Source organism: Thalassophryne amazonica, chromosome 10 (genome assembly GCF_902500255.1).
Source record: "Thalassophryne amazonica chromosome 10, fThaAma1.1, whole genome shotgun sequence".
NCBI classification, from domain to species: domain Eukaryota; kingdom Metazoa; phylum Chordata; class Actinopteri; order Batrachoidiformes; family Batrachoididae; genus Thalassophryne; species Thalassophryne amazonica.
Window position 1 is genome coordinate 51,886,413 of NC_047112.1, and position 20,178 is coordinate 51,906,590.

Below are 20,178 nucleotides of genomic sequence, written 5' to 3' on the forward strand. Positions count from 1 at the left end.
CAGTCTTATCAGAGTTTAAAAGTAGGAAGTTTCTAGACATCCAACTTCTCACTGCTGCAAGGCAATCTTCTAAGGATTTTATGTGAACGAGATTACCAGCAGTTATCGGCATGTATAACTGAGTATCATCTGCATAGCAGTGAAAGGTAATCCCAAAACGCCACAATATGGGGTGCTACATAAAGGGAAAAAAGCAGGGGGCCTAAAACGGATCCCTGCGGAACCCCAAACTGCCGGTCACAGAGCTTTCTCCTACCGTGCTCCAGCTCTGTGGAACGATCTCCCGGCACACATTCGGCAGTCTGATACTGTGGAGACTTTTAAGTCACGTTTAAAGACTCATTTGTTTTCCCTGTTTTATCATTTGTGTTATGATGTGTTTTATTCTTGTATTCTTTTATGGTCATCTTTTTATTGTGTTTTAAATTTTTAATTCAGTTTTTTTTTGTTGTTGTTGTTTTATGTTGTGTGAAGCGCCTTGAGACGAGTTCGTCATGAATTGGCACTATATAAATTAATAAATTTGATTTGATTTGATCAGGGTCTCAGCATCAGCCATAGACAGGATGGGGCGAATCTTCGCTATATTCGCAGGTGGAAGAAAGCAGTCCGAGTAATATTTCTAATGTGGAGGCCAAAGGACAACGAAGGATCAAAAATGACCCCAAGGTTCCTCACTTTGTCAGTGTGATGTATGACACACGAGCCGAGGCTGAGCGTTAACTGGTCAAATTGATGCCGATGTCTCACTGGACCAAGAACCATCATTTCAGTCTTATCAGAGTTTAAAAGTAGGAAGTTTCTAGACATCCAACTTCTCACTGCTGCAAGGCAATCTTCTAAGGATTTTATGTGAACGAGATTACCAGCAGTTATCGGCATGTATAACTGAGTATCATCTGCATAGCAGTGAAAGGTAATCCCAAAACGCCACAATATGTGCCCAAGGGGTGCTGTATAAAGGGAGAAAAGCAGGGTGCCTAAGACAGACCCCTTTGGAACCCCAAATCTCATGTCACTAAGGATAGAGGTAGTGTTACTGTACAAAACACAGTGAGAACGACTGGTCAAGTATGACATCAGCCATGCAAGGGCACTCCCAGTAATCCCAAAATGATTTTCCAGCCTATCAAGTAGAATATGATGATCCACTGTATCAAATGCAGCACTGAGATCTAACAGCAACAGAACCGTAGTGGTGTCCGAATCCATTGTAAGCAGAAGATCATTCACCACTTTAGTGAGAGCCGTCTCTGTGGAATGATATTTTCTAAAACATACTGCAGTGGCTCAAAGAGATTATTCTCAGTAAGATAGTCTACGAGCTGCTGTGACACCACTTTTTCCAGAATTTTATAGAAAAATGATAGATTTGATATCGGCCGATAGTTTTTCAATACACTCGGGTCAAGATTAGGTTTCTTAAGTAATGGTTTAATCACTGCAGATCTGAAACATTTAGGAACAGATCCAGTTAAAGTTAGATTAATAACTTTAATAAAGTTTTAATAAAGTTAATAAAATTAAATAATTAATAAAGTTAAATAAAAAATATTTATTATTATTAATAATAATAATTAATTAATAAAGTGAATTTAAAAAATTAATAACGTTAGATTAAGTTAAAGAAAGATTAATACTTTCCAGCACAGTTGGCCCAAGAGTGGGCCATAGGTCCTTAAACGGTTTTGTTGGTATAGGATCAAATAAACAGGTTGTGCTTTTTGTTGACATTAAGAGTTTTGTCAGCATGCCATGTGAGATACTATAAAATTCTGTAAATCTAGGTAATACCTCAGTAGTGGGGCCCACCTCAATAGCAGGTTGTAGTGGCTGGGTTAAGGCATGCCGGGATTAGTTTAACCTGATGTCTTCTATTTTCTTCCCAAAGTAATCCAGGAAATCTTGTGCTGTAAAAGGAGAGCGAACTACAGGTGCTTGTCCATGCATAAGTGTTGCCACCGTGTCGAACAAGAACTTTGAGTTATGCTTGTTTTTGTTGATCAAATCAGAGTAGTAGGGCCACTTTGTAGCCAATAATGCATGCTTATAGTCTAAGATAGCATCACGCCACGCAAGGTGAAATACTTCTAATTTTGAACGACGCCATTTCTGTTCTAGACCTCTTGCTTTATGCTTGAGGTCAGGCAGATAATCATTGAACCAAGATGACTGTGATTTTCACTGCTTGTTCTTAATACTAACCTTACTGTTTCGTAATAATTGTCCTCTCTTTATTCTCTCGGTTGCTGAGATTGTCAATTCCACCACTGTCGTCTCCTTGACTTCAGCTATGGTCCTTGTCGTCTCGAGTCGTCTGCCTCTCAAAGCCTCTCTTGGCGCCTTGCGTCAGGGATGAGTGACAGACTACTTGGCTATTCAGCGCTAATTCCAGAGGTTAACTCCAAATCAGCTGCTCCTTTTCCCGTTTCTCCCCTCAGGAACCTCACGGGTTGATGATCCTATTCTCTCTTGTAGATCACCATTTTGCACGGTATACTCTCATACCTGCTCTCTTGATGATCCGATCCAGCAGGCTCCCTCGCCTGCTTCCCTTCCTCCTCGTTTCGTGACGATCCAGCAGGCTGTCCCTGTCTGCTTCTCGTCCCAGTCCAGACGATCCAGCAGGCTGTCCCTGTCTGCTTCTCGTCCCAGTCCAGACGATCCACCAGTGACACGTCTGCTTCTCGTCCTTGATCCCAGCTCCCTGGGATACTTACTCCTGTTGTCTTTACTTCGTCCTTCTGGTGGTCGCCTCAAAATTTTCACACCTCTGGAAAACAGATATGTTTCAAGCCGTTACTGGACCTATACAGGCCGACACTCTCCACAACACTGTCTCCTTTGGTGATCTACTCAGAGGCTTTCCACCTACCCAATAGCAAAGACTCTCCTTTGGCCAGGATTCTTCCTCGGACCCGACTACACTTCGTCAGGTCCCTGTTCGGGCGCCACGTGTCAGATCCCGCTTTTTTGGACACACGACACACGCTCACCCTCCGATGAGTGTGTTTGCGTACAAAACCAGCTCTCCGTCTCTGGGGTCCGACCTTCGTGTCTCCACGGGTATTACCCGGCAGGGCTGCACAAAGGCTGTTTAAGCTGGTGGCGAGGAGATTCGTCTAGCCGCTCACTGCCTCCATCCGGACGTCCACCCCGCTGAAGCTGATCTCGCACCCCGGTCGAATAGCCTTCTCTGGAACCAGGATACGAACCGGCCACGCCCGTTAACGGCAGTTCTCTTATGGATCAGGGCTCTTGGAATGTTGCTAGATTTTGAATTTAGTGACTCGTACAGCGAGTCCCCAGGATGTGTTATTTTCATTAAAAAAACAGACTAACCTTTTAGAGCCTTTTTGATGTTGTACACCCAATAAACTTTAACTTTTACACCTTAAGAAGCATCAATAATCCAATGTCCGAGCCTTGACACTTTAACTGCATGCTTGGAAATTTATTGCAGGTTTTGCAAGTGCCGACAACATAATCAAAATAGGTTATATGATGATAATTTCACAACAGTAATTCAAGTATAATTAGAATAATGATTGGCAGAGATTTTTGTTTTTGATTCAATAATACTGTCTGATCTTACTTTGACTGGGACTGGATTGACTTCTTAACAATTTTTCTAGGAGTGAGGGAAGGAGGTTTTTGAGGTTCAAGTCCCCAGCTCGATGAACTTGATTTCCTCTTCATCAGCTATTAATCATTAGCTGACCATGATCCTTGTGTGATGTTGTAATCCTTCAGGAAGTTAATCCACATAAGAGTTTATTCCTTCTTCAATCAACCAAAAGTTGATCTAATCCATTCTGGTATGCTGTGATGTTCCTTGAGAGAGAAAACGTTGAACATTTCCCACTCAGACTTTAGGCCAGTGATTATTCTCCAATGCTCTGCTACTCCGTGACTGGACGGCCTGAGTGGGAGTTGAAAACTCTCTCAAATGCTCTCTTATGGCTCCAATCCTCTCACTCCACGATTCCAATTGCTGCTCACAAGATGGTCAAGTCTTGTGATCTCCTCGTAGCAGGGAAGAAGTGACAACAGCACCTCTCCCTGGAAGAATAACCCCGTTTCCTGGTGTTTCACAGTTTATATATGTGCTTGACTCTTGTTGTCTTCAGATGATCTTGGTTACCATGGGGACGCTGTTGACTCAAAACCTCCTCCCTTCTCCTTCCCTTACTGGAAATCTTCTGCAGCTCCTTACCAGTAACTTATTGCTCATGTTCCTCTTTTCTGTTAACACTTCAGCTTTTCTGAGAATTCATTCTTTTAAATAATTTCTTTAGAATCACATCAATCATATTAAGTCATTTCATTACAACTCTCTTTCACATAAAAACAATTCATATGATCATATACAAACATTTTCATTCCTTATTATTCATTTCATATTTTACCTACATCTTAATCATTTGATCAGTTGTTTAACATCAGCTTTTCTTGCCCTGCTTGCGACATCTTCTTCACTTCCCCTTTCTTTCTGACTCTGCACTCTTTATGAAAAACAACTCATATAATCATTCATTTCACTTATTTGTAACATACTTTTTCTAATCAACTCTTAATTTTTAACACATTAATACTTCATTTGATCATACTTGTCATGTTAGAATCATTCTTAGACATATTCCATCGTCTTCACCACTGGGTTCATTCCGTGGGCCTCCCCATTTGCAATGGAAAAGTCCGGTATGACCTCACTTACTCCGGGAAGGTACCAAACACTGTACAGTTTAATCCAACAGCATGTATATTAATCCCATGGCACGTATTATATTCTAAGATGAAAACAAGATGAAAGCAAGCTTAAAGTCATCTTTCCTGACAGGGAGAGCGGTTTTAACACATGTGGTGCAATCATGTCGAGTGTAGTTTTGAGCACTGAGTTTAAACTATCCACAAGTCTGTCTACTGACTGGGTATTTGTCACATGTGAAGCTAAGACATCAGGCAGTCTGGCTTCGAGTTCATTCTTAGTTGAGGAGTTGATGCATCGCCATAATGATATATAAGGTTGTTGTTCCACTAAACACAGCAGCGAAACTGACACCACTGATGTAAGAGGCATGATGTCAATATTTGTGACAGCAGTACCACGTGCGAGAACCAGTTCCAGGGATTCCATCATCTACAGTCCATAATATAATCAAATTATTCAGAGAATCTGGAGAACTTTCTACACGTAAGCGGCAAGGCCGAGCTCATTTGAAATGGACAGACATAAAGTGGAAAAGTGTGCTGTAAGTAAGTAAGTAAGTAAGCTTTATTTGTATAACACCTTTCACAGACAAGAGCCACATGGTGCTTCACAACATGAACAAAAAAAGACAACACAATACACCACACAATGGCCGAGACTTTTAAAAACATAGCATAGCAGCCCAAAAAACTAAGCAAAAGCTTGTGTAAAAAAGAAAGTCTTAAGTTGGCTTTTAAAAGTGTCAACAGAGTCCAGCGAGCGCAGAGAGAGCGGGAGACCGTTTCAAAGCCTGGGAGCAACAGCCTGGAAGGATCGCTCTCCTCTGGTTGAAAAACGGGTGCGTGGAACCATCAACAGATTTTGATCAACAGACCTCAGCGCCCTGGCAGGGGCATAAGGCTGGATGAGGTCACAGATATAGGAAGGCGCCTGACTATGTAGAGCTCTAAAGGTTAAAACCAAAATTTTAAAATTGATCCTGTAGGACACTGGCAGCCAATGAAGCTCCTTTAAAATTGGGGAAATGTGTGTCCTCCTGTTGGCTTGTGTCAGAATTCTCGCTGCAGAGTTTTGTACTAGCTGCAGTCGACGCAGCTTCTTCTTGTTTAGACATGAAAACAAACTGTTACAAGAGTCTAAACGTGTTGACACAAAGGCATGAATAATAAGCTCTAAATCATTTCGTGACACCATTTTCCTGAGCTTAGAGATGTTTCTTAGTTGAAAGAAGCAGTTCCTCGTCAGCTATTTACAGTGCTGTACTAAAGACATGTCTTTGTCAAAGATGACATCCAAGTTTCGAAGACTTGACTTTGCAGACTGGCCCAGGTCACCCAAGTACTGTTGAATACCTGGAATATGGGCAGCAGGGGCGATAACCAATGTCTCTGTTTTGTCTGCATTGAGCTGAAGAAAGTTATTCCTTAGCCATTGTTTTATTTCCACTAAACAATGGAGAAGGGAATCGAGCTTCATCTCAGATGGCTTAAAGGAGCAGTAAAGCTGGATGTCATCCACAAATAACTGGTAAGAAACATCAGTGAATCTTTGCTGTGCTGTGGTCTGATGAGTCCACATTTCAAATTGTTTTTGAAAATCATGGACGTCCTGTCCTCCAGACAAAAGAGGAAAAAGACCATCCACATTGTTACCAGCGCAAAGTTCAAAAGCCAGCATCTGTGATGGTGTGGGGGTGTGTTAGTGCTCATGGCATGGGCAACTAGCACATCTGTGATGGCACCATCAATGCTGAAAGGTACATCCAGCTTTTGGAGCAACATACGAGGGCTGTCAATAAAGTATAGGTCCTTTTTATTTTTTTCAAAAACTATATGGATTTCATTCATATGTTTTTACGTCAGACATGCTTGAACCCTCGTGCGCATGCGTGAGTTTTTCCACGCCTGTCAGTGACAGCTTGAAACAGGCTGACGACGGCGCCTGGGAGCGCTGCGCGACGTCTCGCACCGTGGGAAGTCCTTAAAGCGACAGTATCACCTCAAAATCTCTCATCAGCCGTTAAAATTTTCACTGAAAACCAGCTTAATTTTTCGAACCGTGTCCACTTCGATGTGTCTCACAGGCTTAGAAAAAATTTTGATCAAACAAAGCGCCAGTCTCTCAGCAACTTCTCAGACAAAGGAATTCCGACGAGGGGCTGGACGACTCCTCCCACAAGGAGTGCTCACAGGCGAATGACGTCACCGACAGGCGTGGAAAAACTCACGCATGCGCACGAGGGTTCAAGCATGTCTGACGTAAAAACATATGAATGAAATCCATATAGTTTTTGAAAAAAATAAAAAGGACCTATACTTTATTGACAGACCTCGTATGCTGCCATCCAAGCAACGTCTTTTTCAGGGACGTCCCTGCTTATTTCAGCAAGACAATCCCAAGCCACATTCTGCACGTGTTACAACAGCATGGCTTCATAGTAAAAGAGTGCAGGTACTAGACTGGCCTGCCTGCAGTCCAGACCTGTCGCCCACTGAAAATGTGTGATGCATTATGAAGCACAAAATACGACAACAGAGACCCCGGACTGTTTAACAACTGAAGTTGTACGTCAAGCAAGAATGAATTCCAGAAAGAATTCCACCTACAAAGCTTCAACAATTAGTGTCCTCAGTTCCCAAACACTTATTGAGTGTTATTCGAAGGAAAGATGATATAACACAATGGTAAACATACCACTGTCCCAGCTTTTTTGAAACGTGTTGCAGGCATCCATTTCAAAATAAGCAACTATTTGCACAAAAACAATAAAGTTTATCAGTTGGAACATTAAATATCTTGTCTTTGTGGTGTATTCAGTTGAATTTAGGTTTAAGAGGATTTGCAAATCATTGTATTCTGTTTTATTTACATTTTACACAACGCCCCAACTTCATTGGAATTGGGGTTGTAACTTCTAGTTCACCTTGCACTAATTTACTTTCTTTGCAGGTTTAGACTATATTCACAGCATGTAAGGATGGGGCCAGTCCAATCCAATGTCGGTATTGGCTTCCAATACCAATGTAATTCACGTATCGGAAATTTCTGTTACAACCTGTGGAGTTTTTCAATACAGGAGGGGAGCCATGTCTGTGAAACCTCTCCTGAACTGTGGCATCTGTTTGAGAGAGATTTCTTCCACAGTTGAGGAGCAGGGTTCTAGCCATGGTGGGTGGCAAATTTCCACCTGGCTCTCTGGTTCAAATTGGCTGTGCCACCCAACATGGGTTTTCAGAGAAACAAACTTAAATGTTGCTGAAAATGTACCAATTAAATTATATTTCAAGCTTATAGAGTCACTGTTTTGCTTTATTTTGCAATTTTAAACAAACAGTTAAAGAAATAAGAAATATTTTTCTAAATTTCTTCGTATCGAATCGGCCGCAAACAGCAGAGATCACCAGTCAGCGGTTTCAGTGTTCTCTGGAGCTGTGAAACGCTATGAAATGGCAGCTCAGAGTGCAGCAGCTCACAGCTGAATACAGCATCTTTATCCAATGAAAGGTGAAAAAAAACTCCATCATAATTCTTCACTATTAATCCAGAGTTCCTCATGTGCATGTAGCTGATGATACATTCAGAAATTTACGGTTTATTTTACAGTTGAAAGGCTTCTTGTTTCCAAAAAGCTCAATTTCCTCGAAGCAGGAAAACAGCGAGACGGTGTGAGGGAGGGAAGGGGGAGGGGGGGGGAGAGGAGGGGGAGAGAAAGAGAAGGGGGGAGGAGGGGGAGAGGAGGAGCGGGGCTTCACTCATTTTCACATTAGCTTTCATTGGAACTGTTTAAAAACTTTACTGTTTACAAATGATTTCATGATCATTTGTGTGAACAGCGGACTTTAGTGCTACATGTGCTTTAAATTTGACGATCATAAATGGCCATCTTCACCACACAGCCTCAGTGAAACAGGAAAGTGTGAAAAAGTAATTCAAAAAGTTTTCACCCAGGCTTCATCTTTAAAAGAGCAGGTTTGACAATCAAATCAGTCCAGATTCAGCTCTTGTTCAAACAAGACAATTAAACAAGGCAAACAATTTTTTTTAACTAATGCAGTCCCACTCATAGATGTTGTAAAAAACTGTCAAGATGACCGAAAAACTGCCTCCTCCACTGGATTCAAGATACTGTGTGTCATTTTTGAAGAAGAGAGCAAATGTTATGTCCATCAAATATTAATGTTTTTAACCTTTTCAGCCTTATTTATTTTATTAACTTAGACTTTGATAGAAACATGCACGTCTCGTATTCTTGCTTTCAATGCATATAAAACCACAAAAAAATAAGGCTTAAAGTAAATAAGGTTAAAATAAGGCTTGCCAATAACATTTTAGAGATGTAAAACCCTATAGCTTCAGGGGCCCTGCCCCCTCATCCCCTACTGTGACATTGCCCCTGGATCCCTCCTGAGCTGTAGCTTAACTTTTATGGCTTCTTTTTAAGAAAATCATCCTCTATACCACTTCATCGTGAAGCTGTATAACCGGTGTTTTGAAACAAGGTTCGGTCAGATCGGCACACAGAAATGATCACACAGACTGCATTTTGCTAGAACAAACAGGCGTATATTTATTCCCCACAAAAGCAGTTACATCAAACACAAGTGGTTGCAGCGCATAAAATATCTCTTTCTCTCTTACCGTGACGCCTTTAAGGTGGAGAGCCAACACCTTTCGGTAGAGTGCGCTTGTCAACCGGCTGGGCGTTTGTACGAAACCCGCAGCAGACTCTATCGGAGCATGGCTCTGCCCCCTCTTTTCTAGTGTGTGCGCGAAGGGAGGGTGAGTGGCCATCTCAAACTCTCTGGCGCACATAATTCCTTTAATCAACAGGCATCAAAAAGGTATTTCCTCTTGCAAAAACATAATAACCCCAGCTCTTCACTCCCAGTTCAGAATGACCCCAGCATGCTTCACCATATGCACAGCCTTCAACTCCGCCCACTGACTTCTTTTTCCTTCTCCTAATTCTTCTAAAGATTGACCTAATTGTGGGTTGAAACTCCTGCTTTCCATCGCCTTTTTCCTGCTTGATATTGACAAGAACCATCCGTAAACCATGCTCGACTTCTCTCATCATCTGACAAATCATCCCATCTTTTTCCCGCTTTCACAGGAGATTCCTCTAATGGTTGAACTTCAAAAGGCACCTCATCTTTCTCAGGAGCATCAGCTACTTGTTCATGTAGCAACGAAACCCCCTTCTCACCTGGTTTCACTCGTTCTGACACATACCATTTCCATTTTATTACACTAGCTTCCTGAGCTGTTCCTATTCGGTGTGTGGTAGGATTACTCATTACCCATGAGAGAATAGGTATCTGAGTTCTCATCATTACCTCATGTCCTACTGTTTGTGATTCAGTTTCAATTAGAGCCCAATAACATGCTAAAAGTTGTTTCTCAAAGGGAGTATAACGCGTACCCGCATCTGGGAGTTTCCTCGACCAGAATCCTAAAGGTTTTCGTATCCTATTTTGTTTCTGCCATAGACTCCAATTAGCATAGTCATTTAAAGCAGACACTTGAAGTTCTACTGGTCCTGATTGCATTTTCCCTAAAGACACAGCTTGTTGTATGGCTTCCTTTGCCATGTCAAATGAACGTTGTTGTTCCTCTCCCCATACAAACTCCTTTAACTGTCCCTCCAACTGTTTTACCTGTTGTTCTAATTTTGTCACTTTTTGTGACTTAGCGCATTCTGATGAGCGAACCGTATCTAACATTAAAACTCGCTCTTTCCAAGCTTACGCACAAATCCACATCATTTCATGAATACCTCCCAACGGAGCTTTCTCTTTAACCTCCACCCGTTTTAACATCTCACATAAAACCGGTGGCGTTGCGGTGGGAATCGCTCCAGTCCACGGCCCAGGGCGTCCCCCGCGTCGCCGTAGAAGCTGGCCTATTTCTTTAAAAGTAATCCCATCCCACCCCGGGACCACTTCTTCCTGTTGAGATGCCACCTCCGCATCTCCTTTTCCCTTCCTAAAACAAGACATTTCTGTGTGTAGTCTGAGCGCAACCGGATCCTGCCGATAACGCCAAAAATGTTTTGAAACAAGGTTCGGCCAGATCGGCACACAGAAATGATCACACAGACTGCATTTTGCTAGAACAAACAGGCGTATATTTATTCCCCACAAAAGCAGTTACATCAAACACAAGTGGTTGCAGCGCATAAAATATCTCTTTCTCTCTTACCGTGACGCCTTTAAGGTGGAGAGCCAACACCTTTCGGTAGAGTCTGCTGCGGGTTTCGTACAAACGCCCAGCCGGTTGACAAGCGCACTCTACCGAAAGGTGTTGGCTCTCCACCTTAAAGGCGTCACGGTAAGAGAGAAAGAGATATTTTATGCGCTGCAACCACTTGTGTTTGATGTAACTGCTTTTGTGGGGAATAAATATACGCCTGTTTGTTCTAGCAAAATGCAGTCTGTGTGATCATTTCTGTGTGCCGATCTGGCCGAACCTTGTTTCAAAACAACCGGGGATAGAGAATGTCCTAATATAAAGTCAGCAATAATGATAATAATAATATTAACGCAAACAGAGCTCTGGTATCAGAATAGTATCAGCAGATATCCAAATTCAGGTATCGAGATTGAATCGGAAGTGAAAAAATGTGGAACGTGCATCCCTAGCAGCATGGGTACATTTCTGTGTGTTTCTGCAACATTCAGCTAAACCTTTGTCATCCATTTTGCTGCTTTGACAAAAACATATATTTGTTGGATTGTACTTTTAATTTTCCATTTACCGCATATTCTATATTTATATTCTACCGCATATCTGCATATTCTAACAGGAGGTGCCAACAGACAGCCATGATAGAAGATGACCTGATTGACTGGCTGGTTGGCGAGCTGCAGGACACAGATTGCATGAATGATAGCACCCTGATGTATGCTGTGGCTCTGCTTTTGAATTTGTGTCTGAGAACAAAAGGTATGAGCAATACTCACCACAGAGTTACAGATGAGTGATAATGAAACAACTCAACCATTTCAAGATTTGGTTGGATAGCCAATCGGAGGTCACTAAAATTAACATTAAATCGGTGTGTAACTTTGCAAAAACAATGTCGGACTCTGTAGTTTTCCCTGGGCCCCTCCCCAATCGGACCGGGAGTGACATGTTTAGCCGCATGTTCTCCTTGAATTGCTGACTGTCTGAGTGGTGTCCAAAAAATGAGGTGGGCTTCATAGATAATTGGCAAAGCTTCTGGGGAAAACCTGGTTAGGAGAGACGGCATCCATCCCACTTTGGGTGGAGCAGTTCTCATTTCTAGAAATCTGGCCAATTTTCTTAAATCCTCCAAACCGTGACTATCCAGGGTTGGGACCAGGAAGCAGAGTTGTAGTCTTACACACCTCTCTGCAGCTTCTCTCCCCCTGCCATCCCCTCATTACCCCATCCCCATAGAGACGGTGCCTGCTCCCAGACTACCAATAACCAGCAAAAATCTATTTAAGCATAAAAATTCAAAAAGAAAAAATAATATAGCACCTTCAACTGCACCACAGACTAAAACAGTTAAATGTGGTCTATTAAACATTAGGTCTCTCTCTTCTAAGTCCATGTTAGTAAATGATATAATAATTGATCAACATATTGATTTATTCTGCCTAACAGAAACCTGGTTACAGCAGGATGAATATGTTAGTTTAAATGAGTCAACACCCCAGAGTCACACTAACTGTCAGAATGCTCGTAGCACGGGCCGGGGCGGAGGATTAGCAGCAATCTTCCATTCCAGCTTATTAATTAATCAAAAACCCAGACAGAGCTTTAATTCATTTGAAAGCTTGTCTCTTAGTCTTGTCCATCCAAATTGGAAGTCCCAAAAACCAGTTTTATTTGTTATTATCTATCGTCCACCTGGTCGTTACTGTAAGTTTCTCTGTGAATTTTCAGACCTTTTGTCTGACTTAGTGCTTAGCTCAGATAAGATAATTATAGTGGGCGATTTTAACATCCACACAGATGCTGAGAATGACAGCCTCAACACTGCATTTAATCTATTATTAGACTCTATTGGCTTTGCTCAAAAAGTAAATGAGTCCACCCACCACTTTAATCATATCTTAGATCTTGTTCTGACTTATGGTATGGAAATAGAAGACTTAACAGTATTCCCTGAAAACTCCCTTCTGTCTGATCATTTCTTAATAACATTTACATTTACTCTGATGGACTACCCAGCAGTAGGGAATAAGTTTCATTACACTAGAAGTCTTTCAGAAAGCGCTGTAACTAGGTTTAAGGATATGATTCCTTCTTTATGTTCTCTAATGCCATATACCAACACAGTGCAGAGTAGCTACCTAAACTCTGTAAGGGAGATAGAGTATCTCGTCAATAGTTTTACATCCTCATTGAAGACAACTTTGGATGCTGTAGCTCCTCTGAAAAAGAGAGCTTTAAATCAGAAGTATCTGACTCCGTGGTATAACTCACAAACTCGTAGCTTAAAGCAGATAACCCGTAAGTTGGAGAGGAAATGGCGTCTCACTAATTTAGAAGATCTTCACTTAGCCTGGAAAAAGAGTCTGTTGCTCTATAAAAAAGCCCTCCGTAAAGTTAGGACATCTTTCTACTCATCACTAATTGAAGAAAATAAGAACAACCCCAGGTTTCTTTTCAGCACTTTAGCCAGGCTGACAAAGAGTCAGAGCTCTATTGAGCTGAGTATTCCATTAACTTTAACTAGTAATGACTTCATGACTTTCTTTGCTAACAAAATTTTAACTATTAGAGAAAAAATTACTCATAACCATCCCAAAGACATATCGTTATCTTTGGCTGCTTTCAGTGATGCCGGTATTTGGTTAGACTCTTTCTCTCCGATTGTTCTGTCTGAGTTATTTTCATTAGTTACTTCATCCAAACCATCAACATGTTTATTAGACCCCATTCCTACCAGGCTGCTCAAGGAAGCCATACCATCTTAAATATGATCAATCTATCTTTGTTAGTTGGCTATGTACCACAGGCTTTTAAGGTGGCAGTAATTAAACCATTACTTAAAAAGCCATCACTTGACCCAGCTATCTTAGCTAATTATAGGCCAATCTCCAACCTTCCTTTTCTCTCAAAAATTCTTGAAAGGGTAGTTGTAAAACAGCTAACTGATCATCTGCAGAGGAATGGTCTATTTGAAGAGTTTCAGTCAGGTTTTAGAATTCATCATAGTACAGAAACAGCATTAGTGAAGGTTACAAATGATCTTCTTATGGCCTCGGACAGTGGACTCATCTCTGTGCTTGTTCTGTTAGACCTCAGTGCTGCTTTTGATACTGTTGACCATAAAATTTTATTACAGAGATTAGAGCATGCCATAGGTATTAAAGGCACTGCGCTGCGGTGGTTTGAATCATATTTGTCTAATAGATTACAATTTGTTCATGTAAATGGGGAATCTTCTTCACAGACTAAAGTTAATTATGGAGTTCCACAAGGTTCTGTGCTAGGACCAATTTTATTCACTTTATACATGCTTCCCTTAGGCAGTATTATTAGACGGTATTGCTTAAATTTTCATTGTTACGCAGATGATACCCAGCTTTATCTATCCATGAAGCCAGAGGACACACACCAATTAGCTAAACTGCAGGATTGTCTTACAGACATAAAGACATGGATGACCTCTAATTTCCTGCTTTTAAACTCAGATAAAACTGAAGTTATTGTACTTGGCCCCACAAATCTTAGAAACATGGTGTCTAACCAGATCCTTACTCTGGATGGCATTACCCTGACCTCTAGTAATACTGTGAGAAATCTTGGAGTCATTTTTGATCAGGATATGTCATTCAAAGCGCATATTAAACAAATATGTAGGACTGCTTTTTTGCATTTACGCAATATCTCTAAAATCAGAAAGGTCTTGTCTCAGAGTGATGCTGAAAAACTAATTCATGCATTTATTTCCTCTAGGCTGGACTATTGTAATTCATTATTATCAGGTTGTCCTAAAAGTTCCCTAAAAAGCCTTCAGTTAATTCAAAATGCTGCAGCTAGAGTACTGACGGGGACTAGAAGGAGAGAGCATATCTCACCCATATTGGCCTCTCTTCATTGGCTTCCTGTTAATTCTAGAATAGAATTTAAAATTCTTCTTCTTACTTATAAGGTTTTGAATAATCAGGTCCCATCTTATCTTAGGGACCTCGTAGTACCATATCACCCCAATAGAGCGCTTCGCTCTCAGACTGCAGGCTTACTTGTAGTTCCTAGGGTTTGTAAGAGTAGAATGGGAGGCAGAGCCTTCAGCTTTCAGGCTCCTCTCCTGTGGAACCAGCTCCCAATTCAGATCAGGGAGACAGACACCCTCTCTACTTTTAAGATTAGGCTTAAAACTTTCCTTTTTGCTAAAGCTTATAGTTAGGGCTGGATCAGGTGACCCTGAACCATCCCTTAGTTATGCTGCTATAGACGTAGACTGCTGGAGGGTTCCCATGATGCACTGTTTCTTTCTCTTTTTGCTCTGTATGCACCACTCTGCATTTAATCATTAGTGATCGATCTCTGCTCCCCTCCACAGCATGTCTTTTTCCTGGTTCTCTCCCTCAGCCCCAACCAGTCCCAGCAGAAGACTGCCCCTCCCTGAGCCTGGTTCTGCTGGAGGTTTCTTCCTGTTAAAAGGGAGTTTTTCCTTCCCACTGTAGCCAAGTGCTTGCTCACAGGGGGTCGTTTTGACCGTTGGGGTTTTACATAATTATTGTATGGCCTTGCCTTACAATATAAAGCGCCTTGGGGCAACTGTTTGTTGTGATTTGGCGCTATATAAAAAAATTGATTGATTGATTGATAGCTTCATGATCACACACTTACTTTTTCATCTCTAAAGACCTTTTCCAAGTTGTTCTGCACTATGTGAGATGTGAACTGTTTTAAATGCATTTTACCAAATGATTCAGATTAGTGAAGTACTGCCCCTATTGTTTCACTTACATAATTTGCTATTGTAGATTGGGAAGAACACAGTTAGAGCTTTTGCTTGTTTGTTTGTCAATTTGGTTGGTTTGTTATGTATTTCTTTGTCTATTTATAGCCAAGCAACTAGTTGTAATGAGCAAGATTTGGATCTGTGCTGAAATTTCCTCTTTGGATGGGTTTTATTATTTGTACTCACATCTACTTATGTTGTTGGTGAGTGTATAGAAATGAATTTATGATTTATTTTTTTTAAATCCTAGGTTCCTTGAAAACAGTGTGGTTTTCATATAAAGTATTTTTTTAAGCATTAACCAGTTTCTGTTTCTGTCTTAAATCCTTAAATATTTGAGTTGAGTACATAGACTTTATATATAATGGATGGAGACTGCATGACATCACCCAGTGGCTTTCTATAGAGACCCAGAAGAGCCAAAATGAAGCCAGTGTCTGGGCTATGTTCTGTATGGCGCCATGTTCACAAAAGTTAAACGTCAAACTCATTAATGCAAAAAGGGGTGGAGCATGAGTGGCTCTATATGTGACAAAAGATGCCTGAACATGCCTCTCTCTTAGCATCCGAGCCACTTAACCTCCAAGGTGTTTATTAAGTCATATTTATGGGGACTGGGTAGTGGTTCTCCTAACGATGTACTTTGTTGTGCATATTAAGAGTTATGAGCTGTGTATTTTTTCAGCAATCCTACATTAAGTGGACCTAACGGTTGAAGCTCCTGACAGCTGCTAAAAGTGCTAACACTGTCAGCATACTCGTACATCATTAAATCTGACAGAAGTTTCACTCAGTGCGAATACAACAACAGAGATGCCTCAACCATTCAGACATTTCGCCACAACAACTGGCATTATTCCAGGTGTTGATAATAAAATACTCTAAATACGCAGATGCAGCCTCCATGACCAGCCACATCGAGCATACTCAGAGCTAAAGATGAGTGGAGAAAATGCTCCGTTCAGCAGCTGTCACTCAAAGCGACCACGCCAACAAATTTACAGAACTTTATGGCTTAAAACCTGTTAAACGATAGAAAGAAATTCACCCCCCGTACAGTTGTCATGGAGAAGGAAAGTGGTGAAGGAGAACAAAACTGTTGGGAAAGTGTAGTGACACGGACCCACAACAGGGGGCGCAAATGAACGGTCAATAGATGAGCCAAAAGGTAACAGTTTAATGTTGTGAATGTGCACAACGATGATACAGACAATCACAGAATCTGACAGCAGTCAATACACCAAGGTGACGAGTGGGCAGGCTCGAGGATAGAAGACGTCTGTCCTGATAAGAGCCGGAACCACACGATTTCCACCGCCACAGAACCCGGAGAATACTGGAGCCGCCAAGTCCTGAATTCCCAGGTGATCACCTTCCCCGACTGTCGGATCTGGTACTGCTGGCGAGGAGCACAAACAGTGAGATGTGGGTGTGTGCACACCCAGTAACAAAAACAGTCAGAAGGTGGAAAGTCACCTCCACCTCTAATCACACACACGTGCAACTCCTGTCAACCACTTATCTGGTTGGGGTGTGAAGCGAAGCCGTCGCTGATCACACCAAACGCCAATCCCACAGATAAGGAAACACTTACAGGAAAACGGCTGCAAAGAAGTTCAGACTGTTAGTCAGTGTTTTCAGTTTAGCAGAGAGTTACCTTCACAGGTAGATGATATCTCGGCAGCGAGGTGGAGATGACATCCGGCTTTTATGGAGTGATGAAATGAAGATGGGTGACAGCTGTCATGAGTTGATGTGTGACAGCTGTCACTCCCAGTTGTGTCCGTGGCGGCAGCGCCCTCTCGTGCCTGAAGCCCGCACTTCAGGCAGGGCGCCCTCTGGTGGTGGGCCAGCAGTACCTCTTCTCCTGGCCCACACAACAAAAACAGTCTTTTGTATCAGGCATGAAACGTGTTTATTTCTGCTCTGGACATTTGGACATTTTAACACAGAGTCCTACAGGAATGTGTTCTGTTCTGGAGCCAGCTTCAAGCGGCCAGTCAAGGTACTACACTTCCGTGTCGGTTTCAATTCCAGCGGGCTCAGGTTGCCACTTGGTTGAGTGTAGCTTTAATCCCTTAAACTGTCAGTTCAATTTCATTTATTTATGCAGTGCCAAATTACAACACTTCACCCCAAACACTACACTAGTCCGGTCTAATCTTACTGAGCCACCACATTGGCTACAGTAGTAAGGAAAAAGTCACAAAATGTAATGCTTTCTACATGGATTATGTCAACTGTTAGTTTGTTTTTTTAAACTTTGTTTAACAACGACCATGTACTGCATTGACTAAAAGGAGAACTACCCAGTTTAACAGTTGCTCTCATGCTGTCCATCATAGCCATCCATTTTCTAAACCCACCTATTTTATTTAAGGGTCATGGGAGCTGGAGCCTGTCCTGGTAGTCATTGGGTGGGAGGCAGGGTTCACCCTGGACATTTCGCTTGTCCATTGCAGGACCAACAGAGTTAGCCAAATTAAATCACATACATAACAATCTCTGTGATATATTTCTATTAGCCGGATTTTTAAAAGTACACCCATTCTTATGAGAGAAAACATGTCCATGAGGTATAAGCAGTGATGTTAGTTTTTTAAGTGGCGCAGGCTCTCCGTCTAACTTTGCTTCAGGTTGATAATTTAATGATGGTCAAAAGTTAAAGCGTGTATATGCTTGCATTCAGTACTTTTTTCCTCTGTCTTTTCTGAACATTGGACTCTAATAGTGCACTGTGGATTTTTGTTGTTTAATCCCTCATGTATTATATCTATAGTGCATCTTGGTTCCTCTTTCGCACCACCACCACCACAGCTACCCTTTTACATTATCTACATGTACCATTAACAAAGACCCAGCCACAGTGCTTCCTTCTCTTTGTTTCTGTTACCCAAAGTGTCACTGTAATCAAATCAAATCAATTTTATTTATATAGCGCCAAATCACAACAAACAGTTGCCCCAAGGCGCTTTATATTGTAGGGGAAAAGCCATACAATAATTACAGAAAAACTCCAATGGTCAAAACGACCCCCTGTGAGCAAGCACTTGGCGACAATGGGAAGGAAAAACTCCCTTTTAACAGGAAGAAACCTCCAGCAGAACCAGGCTCAGGGAGGGGCAGTCTTCTGCTGGGACTGGTTGGGGCTGAGGGGAGAGAATCAGGAAAAAGACATGCTGTGGAAGAGAGCAGAGATCAATCACTAATGATTAAATGCAGAGTGGTGCATACAGAGTAAAAAGAGAAAGAAAAACTCAGTGCATCATGAGAACCCCCAGCAGTCTAAGTCTATAGCAGCATAACTAAGGGACGGTTCAGGGTCACCTGATTCAGCCCTAACTATAAGCTTTAGCAAAAAGGAAAGTTTTAAGCCTAATCTTAAAAGTAGAAAGGGTGTCTGTCTCCCTGATCCGAATTGGGAGCTGGTTCCACAGGAGAGGAGCCTGAAAGCTGAAGGCTCTGCCTCCCATTCTACTCTTAAAAACCCTAGGAACTACAAGTAAGCCTGCAGTCTGAGAGCGAAGCGCTCTATTGGGGTGATATGGTACTATGAGGTCCCTAAGATAAGATGGGACCTGATTATTCAAAACCTTATATGTAAGAAGAAGAATTTTAAATTCTATTCTAGAATTAACAGGAAGCCAATGAAGAGAGGCCAATATGGATGAAATATGCTCTCTCCTTCTAGTCCCCGTCAGTACTCTAGCTGCAGGATTTTGAATTAACTGAAGGCTTTTCAGGGAACTTTTAGGACAACCTGATAATAATGAATTACAATAGTCCAGCCTAGAGGAAATATACTCAACAAAAATATAAACGCAACACTTTTGGTTTTGCTCCCATTTTGTATGAGATGAACTCAAACATCTAAAACTTTTTCCACAAACACAATATCACCATTTCCCCTCAAATATTGTTCACAAACCAGTCTAAATCTGTGATAGTGAGCACTTCTCCTTTGCTGAGATAATCCATCCCACCTCACAGGTGTGCCATATCAAGATGCTCATTAGACACCATGATTAGTGCACAGGTGTGCCTTAGACTGCCCACAATAAAAGGCCACTCTGAAAGGTGCAGTTTTATCACACAGCACAATGCCACAGATGTCGCAAGATTTGAGGGAGCGTGCAATTGGCATGCTGACAGCAGGAATGTCAACCAGAGCTGTTGCTCGTGTATTGAATGTTCATTTCTCTTCCATAAGCCGTCTCCAAAGGCTTTTCAGAGAATTTGGCTGTACATCCAACCAGCGTCACAACCGCAGACCACGTGTAACCACACCAGCCCAGGACCTCAACATCCAGCATGTTCACCTCCAAGATCGTCTGAGACCAGCCACTCAGACAGCTGCTGAAACAATCGGTTTGCATAACCAAAGAATTTCTGCACAAACTGTCAGAAACCGTCTCAGGGAAGCTCATCTGCATGCTCATCATCCTCATCGGGGTCTTGACCTGACTCCAGTTCGTCGTCGTAACCGACTTGAATGGGCAAATGCTCACATTCACTGGCG

The 20,178-nt window shown here is 41.9% G+C and overlaps 1 protein-coding gene across 2 annotated transcripts in view; it reads left to right on the forward strand.

The window, feature by feature from the left end:
• The window catches only part of LOC117518769 (lisH domain-containing protein ARMC9), a 139,800-nt gene that overhangs the window by 43,273 nt on the left and 76,349 nt on the right, over positions 1 to 20,178 (forward strand). For both annotated transcript variants that reach the window (XM_034179997.1, XM_034179998.1), the window contains one exon: positions 11,517 to 11,656. In XM_034179997.1, coding sequence (XP_034035888.1) covers positions 11,517 to 11,656 — 140 coding nt within the window. The remainder of the gene's footprint in view (positions 1 to 11,516; positions 11,657 to 20,178) is intronic.